Source organism: Anomaloglossus baeobatrachus, chromosome 3 (assembly GCF_048569485.1).
Source record: "Anomaloglossus baeobatrachus isolate aAnoBae1 chromosome 3, aAnoBae1.hap1, whole genome shotgun sequence".
NCBI classification, from domain to species: domain Eukaryota; kingdom Metazoa; phylum Chordata; class Amphibia; order Anura; family Aromobatidae; genus Anomaloglossus; species Anomaloglossus baeobatrachus.
Window position 1 is genome coordinate 696535623 of NC_134355.1, and position 12526 is coordinate 696548148.

A 12526-nucleotide genomic window follows, 5' to 3' on the forward strand; every position below is an offset into this window, starting at 1 on the left:
GCCTAGCACCCCGGGACTATACAGCGAATTCCATACACCTGGAGCTCGGGACCTAGCACCCCGGGACTATACAGCGTATTCCATACACCTGGAGCTTGGGGCCTAGCACCCCGGGACTGTACAGCGAATTCCATACACCTGGAGCTCGAGTCTTAGCACCCCGGGACTATACAGCGAATTTCATACACCTGGAGCTCGGGGCCTAGCACCCCGGGACTATACAGCAAATTCCATACACCTGGAGCTCGGGTCTTAGCACTCCGGACTGTACAGCGTATTCCATACACCTGGAGCTTGGGACCTGGCACCCCGGGACTATACAACGTATTCCATACACCTGGAGCTCGGGGCCTAGCACTCCGGACTGTACAGCGAATTCCATACACCTGGAGCTTGGGACCTGGCACTCCGGACTATACAGCGAATTCCATACACCTGGAGCTCGGGTCTTAGCACTCCGGACTATACAGCGAATTTCATACACCTGGAGCTCGGGTCCTAGCTCTCCAGGACTGTACAGCGTATTCCATACAGCTGGAGCTTGGGACCTGGCACTCCGGACTGTACAGCATATTTCATACACCTGGAGGTCAGGACCTAGCCCTCCGGACTGTATAGCGTATTCCATACACCTGGAGGTCAGGACCTAGCCCTCCGGGAGTGTACAGCGTATTCCATACACCTGAAGCTCGGGTCCTAGCCCTCCGGACTGTACAGCATATTCCATACACCTGGAGGTCGGGTCCTAGCACTCCGTAACTGTACAGCGTATTCCATACACCTGGAGGTCGGGACCTAGCACGGCGGGACTGTACCTGTGAGGGTGCAGTGCTTGAGCGCCTGCTCTGATGTGTATTTCCAGACTCTGAGAATAGGAGAGTCCCGCTCATTAGTAACATGGAGGAGGCTCTGGGAGTGCAGGAGAGCGCCCCTCCTCACTGGGATCCGGCTGGGACGAGCACCCAAGCTTTCCAAGGACCTGCGGGGGAAGAATAATGCAGATGATAGGACACCACAGGAACCACGACCATAGCTAGTGCCAGGATGGACATTCTGGGGGTTCACAAGACTCGGCAGACAATACAGGTGCAGACATCTACAGGACAGGCCGGTGGTGTCCGCGGAGCTGGTACAGGACTCAGTACCTGGAAAAGTCAGTGCTGTGGCTGCAGCTTCTTTGTAAATTCTAAAGAGAAAACCAGAAGACAAATGTGTTATAAAAGAGCCTGAAGTCCCAGCTGCCTTTACTGCACCTGCCTGGCACTGTGCTGTCTGTACGGAGAGGATCTGTCTCGCCTGGTAGAAGAGCTGCTCTTATTGGGCAACCATAGACTCGGCCTCGTGCAGGAGGAACCCAAGCCTTTAATGAAACCTCACACTTTCTTAAAGGGATACAACCTCACACTTTCTTAAAGGGATAGTAGAAGTCTGGTATAGCCCTGGATTGGATTCTCCACCCGGATATTGTGAAGGTATAAAGATGTCAGGGAAAGGGTCAGCCACAAGAGATTCATGTCTGCTCGATCTTTTGTTGTCACAGATTGGAGCTCTCCCCCTTCTCATTGTACATATTTGCCCACCCTCTGTACCTGAATCAGGGGGATCTGGGTGTCCATATGGATCGCTGGTTTGGGCGAGTCTCCCTCTCGTAGATTCTTCTTTATCGACGCCGGACTCTTGGCTTTGTTGGCTGAGGTGAAGCTGCTGAATCTACTGCCTGGTGGAAGGGAAACAGAAGAGGTCACCTCTGGCCCTTTAAAGACTATGGAGTCTACCTGTAGAGGATGGAAGGCTTCATCCATACAGCTCAATCACCCGATCGTCTTGCTCCCCTCCCCCACTGCTGGGATCACGTTCAGTGTTAGGAAGGTGTCGGAGGATCATAAATTGAATTTGTGTGACGTGTGGTGGACATTCGGAGATGGCCACTCACCTGACATGCTGAGTGACACCGGGAGGCTGTAGGATGGCTTCTGGTAGACCACAGGGCGCGGGCTTCCCCGGTTGATGAGCGCTGCCATGTGTGGGGTCTGGGTACTGGGGATCTGATGGCTCCTGGTGGGGCTGTGGACGGCGGCTCGCAGTAGTGACTGGTGGTGCTGCCGCCGCTTCTCCTGCGCTTTAGCGTCTGTCAACAGTGAGAAAGAGACAGGTGATCACCGAGGCCTGGACAAGCCAAAGATGGCCGGTGAGCGCAGCTGCAGGAAGGACGGTGATAGCGTTCAATGAGGAGATCTCCAATGGTTTCTTGGTCAGATGCCATTGTGGTCCTGCAATATGAACCACCGGGGTAATAAGTCCATTCATGACATTTCTTCCTCCTGAATCTTCCCTCATCACCTGTGAAGTGAAAGGAGCCGCAGCCACAAAGTAGAGACCCCATAACTTTACAGAGCGGGGGGCTCAGGAGCAAAAGGGCAAAAGAGTAACAACTGCTCTGCTGACCCCATAACTGCAGAGTCCAGACCTCCTAACATCAGCAGAAACACTGCACCCACCGGGAGCTTTGAGGCTGAGCAGCCGTACATCACCAAGCACAATGCCGAGCCGTACATCACCAAGCACAATGCGGAGCGTCAGATGGAGAAGTGTAAAGCCACCACCACTGGACTCAGGAGGAGACGTGTTCTGTGCAGTGACGGATCGCACTTCTCTATCTGCGTCTGAGGCACGAGTCTGGGTTTGGTGAATGGAGAGTTACCCCCTGACTGTATTGTGCCCATTGTACAGATGGTGGAGGTGTATAATGCTCCGGGCTGTTATCAGGGGTCGTCCTCGGCCTCTTAGTTCCAGTGAAGGGAAATCTTCAGCACAAGACATTGTAACAGTTTGGGGGGGGGAAGACCCTTCTCTGTTCCCCCGACTGTGCACACAGCACAAGCTCCATACAGACATATAGGGGGGGGGGGACACATGATGGCTGCACAGACCCCGGACCCCAAACCCCATCCTATAATGGATATTGTGAGCCTGGCTTCTCCCAACATCAGGGTCTGACCTCACAAATGCTTTTCGGGATGAAGGTTCAAAAAATTCCCACAGATCCCTTCACATTCTTGTAGACATCCTTGCCAGAAGAGCGGGAGCCCTTATATCTGAAGAGGGGCCGACTCCATTAATGCCCATGGATGTAGGATGGAAGGGCAGGTGGGCAGGGCACATGCATTTCCCAGGTCCAGCGCTGTGCCTCTGGTGCTGCTTTACTGATCAATTGCAGTGGTGACATCACGTTGACAGCGCTGCAGACAATCACAGCACTCAGCGGCTTGGCTAATCTAAACGTCTGCAGCGCTGTCACTACTGGAGTAATAGACAGACACTAGGGCAGCTGTAGAGACAGCGCTGCACCCAGGAAGGGCAAGTGACGCTCAGTGTGTTGTTTAATAAATCACTGAACGTAAGGGCTCACGATTGAAAAAAGGAGGCAACCCCTTTAATGGAGGCTCTAAGGGAATGCCACAACCAGAGAAAATCATGAGCATCCTCTGCTTTCTGTACGGAGGCAGGAAAGATCCAAGATGTACAGTGGAAGAAGAGGAGGAAAAAGGAGGAGCAGGAGGAGGAAGAGGAGGAAAACAGAAGCAGGAGGAGGAAGAGGAGGAAAACAGAGGAGCAGGAGGAGGAAAACAGAGAAGCAGGAGGAGGGAGAGGAGGAAAACAGAAAAGCAGGATGAGGAAAAAGGAGGAGGAAGAGGAGGAAAACAGAAGCAGGAGGAGGAAGAGGAGGAAAACAGAGAAGCAGGAGGAGGAAGACAGAGGAGCAGGAGGAGGAAGACAGAGGAGCAGGAGGAGGGAGAGGAGGAAAACAGAGAAGCAGGATGAGGAAAAAGGAGGAGCAGGAGGAGGAAGAGGAGGAAAACAGAGGAGCAGGAGGAGGAGGAAAACAGAGGAGCAGGAGGAAGAGGAAAACAGAGAAGCAGGAGGAGGAAGAGGAGGAAAACAGAGGAGCAGGAGGAGGAGGAAAACAGAGAAGCAGGAGGAGGAAGAGGAGGAAAACAGAGAAGTAGGAGGAGGGAGAGGAGGAAAACAGAAGCAGGAGGAGGAAAAAGGAGGAGCAGGAGGAGGAAGACAGAGGAGCAGGAGGAGGGAGAGGAGGAAAAAGGAGGAGTAAGAGAATGAAAAAGGAGGAGCAGGAGAAGGAAAAAAAGGAGGAGCAGGGGGAGGGAGAGGAGGAAAACAGAGGAGCAGGAGGAGGAAAAAGTAGGAGCAGGAGGAGGAAAAAGGAGGAGCAGGAGGAGGAAAAAGGAGGAAAGAGGAGGAAGAAGAGTCAGGGGAAAAGGACGTGCAGGAGGAGGAAGAGGAGGAAAAAGGAGGAGGAAGAAGAGAAGGGAAGAGGAGGAAAAAGGAGGAGCAGGAGGAGGGAAAAAAGAGGAGCAGGAGGAGGGAAAAAAGAGGAGCAGGAGGAGGGAGAGGAGGAAAAAAGGAGCAGGAGAAGGAAGACAAGGGGAAAAAAAGGAGCAGGAAAAAGTAGGAGGAAGAGGAGGAAAAAGCAGGAGGAGCAAGAGGAAGAGGAGGAAAAAAAAGGAGCAGGGGGAGGAAGAGGATGAAAAAGGAGGAGCAGGAGGAGGAAAAGGATGAAAAAAAGAGGAGCAGAAGGAGGAAGAGGACTTTGAAAAAGGAGGAGGAGGAAGGGGACGAAAAAGGAGGAGCAGACGGGAAAAGGAGGAGCAGAAAGAAGAGGAGAAGTAATGACGAGAAGGTGACATGGTGCAGGTGGAGGGATCACATATCTGGATAACAACCAGTTTTTCATTAATAAGATCTTCCTTCTGCCTGGGGAAAATCATAAAATAAATACTGTGAATGTGAGGACATGGGATCATTTGGGCAGCTGAGGACTCTAAATTGGTGCTGGAGGATCCAGAGGCCTTCTCTACAGTGAATCAGCGCATATAATACAAGGTAATAAACTCTCCACACTGGCTAAAGAAAAAAAAAATCCTGAATGAAGGACCCTCCTCAATTAACGTACAGGGTAAATTAACTATTTTCCACTTTAAACAATTAAATTAATATTAAAAATTGTAGCCTCAGAAATCAGAAAGATGGTTCGTCACGCAAGTGTTTTCCATTAGCTGGCCTGTGATTGGATGTTCTGTAATATTTGGGTTCCCGGGGGCCACATGTAAGGAGCTCAATAATGTTTTAGTCGGCCTTTCTTACTGCCAGCTGTGAGGTACCGCGATGGGTACGGACAACACCCCACATTACTATGCAGGAATAAAGAGTGGTAAATAAATGACTTTTCTCATCACATACATCAATCTAATGACCATTACTGCCGAGTTGCCAATCCTGGCAGTCTGTCTAATACTTATTTGTGTCTTTTCCTATCAATATCTACTGGTGGAATGTGTAAAATGTGTTAATTTTTTGCACAGACAGACAAGAACGACATGTGAGCAGTGTGTATTATCAGCCCAAGCTCATTTATTATTGACGGTTACATAGAATACAGACAACAGTTATTGGATCACACTTATTACAGTCACTCGCAGGGCACAGTTTTTGGGCCTTCTGTTCCCTTTGGGTGGGATGTTAGTCATTTACCGATCTGTTACACGAGATACACACAATAATATATGAAGACACAGACAGGTCACTCTCACATGCAGTATAATCACGACAACGCCCGTTATCTGTAGGACATTTACATAGAAGCAAGTACAGATCCCAGAGGAGGTCAATAAGGACACTTCACTATACAAAAGAAAAGCACCACAACAAAATCATCAAAAATTCATTCAAGTATGTCAGGAAAGAAGAAATGACTGGAAGCAGGAAAGGAGCAACAGCAACAATCGTCATAAAAAAAAAACATGGTGGTGAAAATTTCCATGTTAGATTCCTAATCCTGAGGAAGGAACGTGAGACTGCTCAGCGAGACGCTGCTACAGATAAGTGGCTGTGGAGAGCACGGGGTCTCCTAACACCGCAGGCACGTTCCTATACACATGTATCTACTATAGAGGACTGCTGGGATGCAAGAAATGTAAAACGGAGGGCGGTTGAATGGAGAATCTTAACGTAAGGAAAGGCTTAGGGTGCAGGTTTTGGAAGAGATCCCTTTGAGGAGACGTGTCCAGACCATCAACTCCATCGCGCAGATCACACTGAGGTCTGTGCGTTTATCCGACTGCACACAGGGGGGGTCAAATCACTAAATGGAAGTGCCCGACAACACGGGGTGGGTCTTCACCTCTGCTCGGCCCACCAACGCCAGATGTACCCTAAGCGGGCAAGGACGGGATGCCAGCACTGCGCAGGGCTCAGCTTACCTCGCACTGGACCCAGGAGCTTGTGACCACCTCCCTTCGGGGGGCTCTGGCTGCAGATGAAGGTGAAGCTGGGGGTAGGTCTGGTCTGGGGCGAGTTCTGCTGACTGCTACTGCTGCTGGTGCCGTTGCTGAAACTCCTTGCTCGGCTCAGATTCTCCGAAAACGACGACGAACCAAAACTGGAGGTGAGAACGAGAGAAGAAAAATGAGAAACCAGACCGGCCTAATATCCAGTCACACAACGATGGCAGACCCTGACCCCCGCGTCTGGCAGCTGCCAACAAAGCTGAGGACAGGGGGCTCCAGAGAGACAACCCCTGAATGCCCACACTGGCATCCTACCTGCTGGGCTTTGGAGGAGTCTTGATGCCTTTTTTCTTGGACCCTCCGGTAGTGATTGCTTTGGTATTCCGGACGTGTTTCAGCATCCACGCCCGCAGGTTGGAGAGGCCGCTGTACTCCGACATAATAAGTCGAGGCCACGGGTTACATTCTTCTATATCCAGGACAGCAACGGCAACGGCTCTGCCAACCTGGCACAGAGAGGGAGGATTAGTGATCTGTACATGCGGGGAATCATGATGGCCGCTCACCAACAAGCTGAGGCCTGATCACCAAGGTGAGGAGACCACACAACACTTCTGCTGCCTTCTCACATGACAGCCATTAAGACACGCGACAATGCCCCGATGCTGGGGTGCCATTACCAGTGACCACCGTGTCACCACTGCGTCACACGGCATGGGCACGGGCCGACATCGCCAACGGCAGAGGATGAGGAGAGTTACCTGCTCGAATATGTCAGTGGTGAACTTGGGTGGGAAGGCAGGCGGTGGGGGAGGGGTGGCTCTCCCGCTGTCGTGACACGCTCCGGGGATGGTGTTGACGCAGCGGCCGGTGTTATAATTGCACTCCAGGGTGTAGCTGAAACAATAACATCGCCAAAAATGTAATATACCACAGACATAATCGGGGGCCCGAACATCACGTCACAAGGAGACAGCAATGCAGCCGTCAGCGCACCTGTGAATGATCCCTGTGGCTTTGTGAATGGACACGCGGCCGCTGCCCTCCTTGGACTGACCGTCCCTCTTGTCCTTCGCGTACATGTTCTTCTCAGAGAAATTGCAGCCCATGAAATCGAAGTGAGCAGAATTCAGAGAGATGAGCTTAGGATATAGGAGGTTCTGCACCTGCAGAAAAGACGGCACAGGGCGGCATTATAGCAGTTATAGTCCTGAATATAGGGGGCACTATTATAGCAGTTATAGTCCTGAATATAGGGGGCAGCATTATAGTAGTTATATTCTTGTACATAGGGGCAGTATTATAGCAGTTATATTCTTGTACATAGGAGCAGTATTATAGTAGTTATATTCTTGTATATAGGGGGCAGTATTATAGCAGTTATATTCTTGTACATAGGGGGCAGCATTATAGTAGTTATATTCTTGTACATAGGGGCAGTATTATAGTAATTATATTCTTGTACATAGGGGCAGTATTATAGCAGTTATAATCTTGTATATAGGGGCAGTATTATAGCAGTTATATTCTTGTATATAGGGGCAGTATTATAGCAGTTATATTCTTGTATATAGGGGCAGTATTATAGCAGTTATATTCTTGTATATAGGGGGCAGTATTATAGTAGTTATAGTCCTGAATATAGGGGGCAGTATTATAGTAGTTATATTCTTGTACATAGGGGGCAGTATTATAGTAATTATATTCTTGTACATAGGGGCAGTATTATAGCAGTTATATTCTTGTATATAGGGGCAGTATTATAGCAGTTATATTCTTGTATATAGGGGCAGTATTATAGCAGTTATATTCTTGTATATAGGGGCAGTATTATAGCAGTTATATTCTTGTACATAGGGAGCAGTATTATAGTAGTTATATTCTTGTACATAGGGGCAGTATTATAGTAGTTATATTCTTGTATATAGGGAGCAGTATTATAGTAGTTATAGTCCTGAATATAGGGGGCAGTATTATAGTAGTTATATTATTGTACATAGGGGCAGTATTATAGCAGTTATATTCTTGTACATAGGAGCAGTATTATAGTAGTTATATTCTTGTATATAGGGGCAGTATTATAGCAGTTATATTCTTGTATATAGGGGCAGTATTATAGCAGTTATATTCTTGTATATAGGGGCAGTATTATAGCAGTTATATTCTTGTACATAGGGAGCAGTATTATAGTAGTTATATTCTTGTACATAGGGGGCAGTATTATAGTAGTTATATTCTTGTATATAGGGAGCAGTATTATAGTAGTTATAGTCCTGAATATAGGGGGCAGTATTATAGTAGTTATATTATTGTACATAGGGGCAGTATTATAGCAGTTATATTCTTGTACATAGGAGCAGTATTATAGTAGTTATATTCTTGTATATAGGGGCAGTATTATAGCAGTTATATTCTTGTATATAGGGGCAGTATTATAGCAGTTATATTCTTGTATATAGGGGCAGTATTATAGCAGTTATATTCTTGTACATAGGGGGCAGTATTATAGTAGTTATATTCTTGTATATAGGGGCAGTATTATAGCAGTTATATTCTTGTATATAGGGAGCAGTATTATAGTAGTTATAGTCCTGAATATAGGGGGCAGTATTATAGTAGTTATATTATTGTACATAGGGGCAGTATTATAGCAGTTATATTTCCAGAATCCGCCCTTTCCTCAATTTGCAATCTACTAAAATGCTAGTGCATGCCCTCATAATCTCCCGCCTCGACTACTGTAACATCCTCCTCTGTGGCCTCCCTGCCAACACGCTTGCCCCTCTCCAGTCCATCCTTAACTCTGCTGCCCGACTTATCCACCTCTCTCCTCAATACCACCCCGCTTCTCCTCTCTGCATGTCCCTCCACTGGCTTCCAATCTTCCACCGTATCCAATTCAAACTTCTAACACTGACCTACAAAGCTGTGCATAATCTTTCCCCTCCGTACATCTCCGAACTACTCTCCCACTACACTCCAACACGTCACCTCCGGTCCTCCCAAGATCTCCTCCTCTCCTCCTCTCTCATTCGCTCCTCACACAACCGACTCCAAGACTTCTCCCGAGCATCCCCAGTCTCCTGGAACTCGCTGCCTCAACACGTCAGACTATCCCCTACTCTTGCAAACTTGAAACGGAACCTGAAAACGCACCTGTTCAGAAATGCCTACAATCTACAATGAACTCGCTGCCGCCCGACCACCGTGCGCAGCTGCCGCCCGACCACCGTGCGCAGCTGCCGCCCGACCACCGTGCGCAGCTGCCGCCCGACCACCGTGCGGAGCTGCCGCCCGACCACCGTGCGGAGCTGCCGCCCGACCACCGTGCGGAGCTGCCGCCCGACCACCGTGCGGAGCTGCCGCCCGACCACCGTGCGGAGCTGCCGCCTGACCTACACCCCACCTATTGTCTCCTCCCCATAATCCTATAGAATGTAAGCCCGCAAGGGTAGGGCCCTCTTCCCTCTGTACTAGTCTGTCTACTGTAACTTGTATACGTATTTTGTATGTAACCCCCTTCTCATGTACAGCACCATGGAATTAATGGTGCTCTATAAATAAATAATAATAATAATAATAATTCTTGTACATAGGGGGCAGTATTATAGTAGTTATATTCTTGTATATAGGGGCAGTATTATAGCAGTTATATTCTTGTATATAGGGAGCAGTATTATAGTAGTTATAGTCCTGAATATAGAGGGCAGTATTATAGTAGTTATATTATTGTACATAGGGGCAGTATTATAGTAGTTATATTCTTGTACAAAGGGGGCAGTATTATAGTAGTTATATTCTTGTATATAGGGGGCAGTATTATAGTAGTTATATTCTTGTACATAGGAGCATTATTATAGTAGTTATATTCTTGTATATAGGGGGCAGTATTATAGTAGATATATTCTTGCACGTAGGGGCAGTATTATAGTAGTTATATTCTTGTACATAGGGGGTAGTATTATAGTAGTTATATTCTTGTATATAGGGGCAGTATTATAGTAGTTACAATCTTGTACATAGGAGCAGTATTATAGTAGATATATTCTTGCACGTAGGGGCAGTATTACAGCAGTTCCATTCTTGCACGTAGGGGCAGTATAATGCTTGTAATTCTATTATTGCCCTCACCTGGTCGTTCTCGTCTGTGAAGCAGTTCCCATACATGAAGCATCCTCTCTTGGACGCGTGGCCATGTAGGTCGACATAGAAGGCAATTCCGCTTTCCTGAGGGGGTATAGATGATGTCGGCTCGTTCCCTCTGTCACCATCTAGGCAGCACTCACAACTGTCACACACTTCAGCCTTGAAATCCGGCCCCAAGGCCCAAACCTTTTCCCTGATGAAGTCCTGGTGCTCCGGTAAGATGGCGGTCTCCTGTGTGAGACCCTGGGAAGGGACGTGGGAACCCTCCCGGCTCAGACTGTTTATCAGGTTGTTGGTCTTCTCCAGGTCAGATAGGTTGTTCTCTGTGGGGCGCTGAGGAGGGGAATGATTGGAAGTCTTTGGTCGCAGTGCTGGGTTGGATAGGGGGAGGGTTGTACAATTCCTCCAGTCAGGATCGCTGGGACGAACACGGTTATGGACATGGTGGTAGAGGAGGACAGACTTGGCTCCATAGACTGATGGGTGTAATTCGAAGTCTGGAGCGAGGTACTGCCGGTTCAGGTTTACTCCGCGGGTGTCTGTCCTGTGAGACAATGGAAGATCCAGTTACAGGACTGCAAGAGTGGGCCATCACACTGACGGGGTCCCCACCACAACTCACCTGTAATGTCCTCTCACCACCCCATCAGGATTCAGCATGGGGATGAGCTTGAAGACGTACATACGTCTCAGCATGGCCGCCCGCGGGTCGTCCTGCCTCAGGATAAATTCTAAGAAACCATTGAACACAAAGCTGGAGGGGGTCTCGCCCGGGTGAACGCGGCTGCTCAGGAAGAACACCTGTGGATGGTGGGACAGTGGTTAGTATCTGGGGCCCCGTCCGGCTGAGGTGAAGGCTGATGGATGGACTCACCTTCTTCCCGGAGAAGCGGAATGGACGGGAGCAGGATCGGTCTGGGAACAGCTTGTCCAGTCTGGGCTCACGTTCCTCCATCATCCCATGGCAAGAGCTGATGGTGAGAAGGTCGACGCGGAGCCCCTCCAAAGAGTGACACAGCAGCTCCCGCTGGTAATAGATGGAGTCTGGGGGGCTGCTGTACACACAGAAAATATAGGGGCCTTAAAAGGCATACGTCGTGTGTATGTAAATACATACTCATCTCATATCCCCCTATCTAGTGACCTCCAGACCCCCATACACCCTCCTCACCACCTCCCTCTATACCGCTCGGTCCCTCTTCCCACCAGACTCCTCCCCCGCCACACTGATGTATGGTGCCGTATCTCTATGTACTGATGGGACACCCTCCCTCTCATGTAGGTGGCCGGTTACCTCCCGGGGGACATAAGCCGGCTGTCACTGAATCGGTCATCCAGTCCGGCCAGCAGCTCCTGACTCTCCTCATAGGAAAAAGGGAAGCAGAAGGAGAAGTAGGTGGTGGCCCCACGGCATTCCAAAAAGCGGTGGACAAACGACAGGACAAACTGGTTCTCCACCATCTGTACATAGAAAAGGAGATCAGCGGTGACCTCCAGAGGTTGTCACAGCCCCACCACTGACATGTGGCAGTCTCGGGCCCTGAATGCCCATACCTGGAAGGTGGGACGGTCGCGCACGCGGTCCCAGCGTGAGCGGATGGGTACTGTGCGGACAAACGGCGCCATCCCCTGGCCGTACAGCTTGCTCTGCTTGTTCATGTTCATGATGTTGATTTTGATTTGCTTCCCTGGAGCGCCGCCCCTCACGCTGAAGAAAAACCAGGACCTGCGAGGACACAGAGGTCGGATATAGCAGGACGTCTGCACTGACAACCGAAAGAGCCTTCCACGGGTCATGTGACCGATCCTCCTAACCCACCTGTTCCCGTTCTCATATTCCGTGTCCGCACAGTCTGGCTTCGTCCACACATTGAACTCATAGTCGGGGGCAGGTGCGGAGCCGCTGAGCCCCATTCCGCTCCCACCAGTACAACTCGGTGTGTCGCCATCTCCATCCGTCCGCTCCACCTTCTCCACACGAGCCAAATTACCAGAATCAAACCTGGAGCTGAAGAGAAGCCCCCCGCAGCGGACCTCCATCACCGCAGGATGGCGCCAGGGGGGAGGCTCATTCT

General features: G+C 49.5%; 1 protein-coding gene across 3 annotated transcripts in view; it reads right to left on the bottom strand.

Annotated features, from left to right (window-relative positions):
- AGBL5 (AGBL carboxypeptidase 5) overlaps positions 1-12526 on the bottom strand; it is a 53894-nt gene that overhangs the window by 31344 nt on the left and 10024 nt on the right. For all 3 annotated transcript variants that reach the window (XM_075341357.1, XM_075341355.1, XM_075341356.1), the window contains exons 3-16: positions 12271-12526; positions 12006-12177; positions 11746-11912; positions 11326-11506; positions 11074-11252; positions 10437-10995; positions 7302-7471; positions 7067-7202; positions 6621-6811; positions 6279-6457; positions 1934-2128; positions 1590-1717; positions 1146-1186; positions 816-979 (exon numbers count right to left, since the gene is read on the bottom strand). The exon at positions 12271-12526 is cut by the window's right edge. In XM_075341357.1, coding sequence (XP_075197472.1) covers positions 816-979; positions 1146-1186; positions 1590-1717; positions 1934-2128; positions 6279-6457; positions 6621-6811; positions 7067-7202; positions 7302-7471; positions 10437-10995; positions 11074-11252; positions 11326-11506; positions 11746-11912; positions 12006-12177; positions 12271-12491 — 2683 coding nt within the window. In that variant the 5' untranslated portion in view covers positions 12492-12526. The remainder of the gene's footprint in view (positions 1-815; positions 980-1145; positions 1187-1589; positions 1718-1933; positions 2129-6278; positions 6458-6620; positions 6812-7066; positions 7203-7301; positions 7472-10436; positions 10996-11073; positions 11253-11325; positions 11507-11745; positions 11913-12005; positions 12178-12270) is intronic.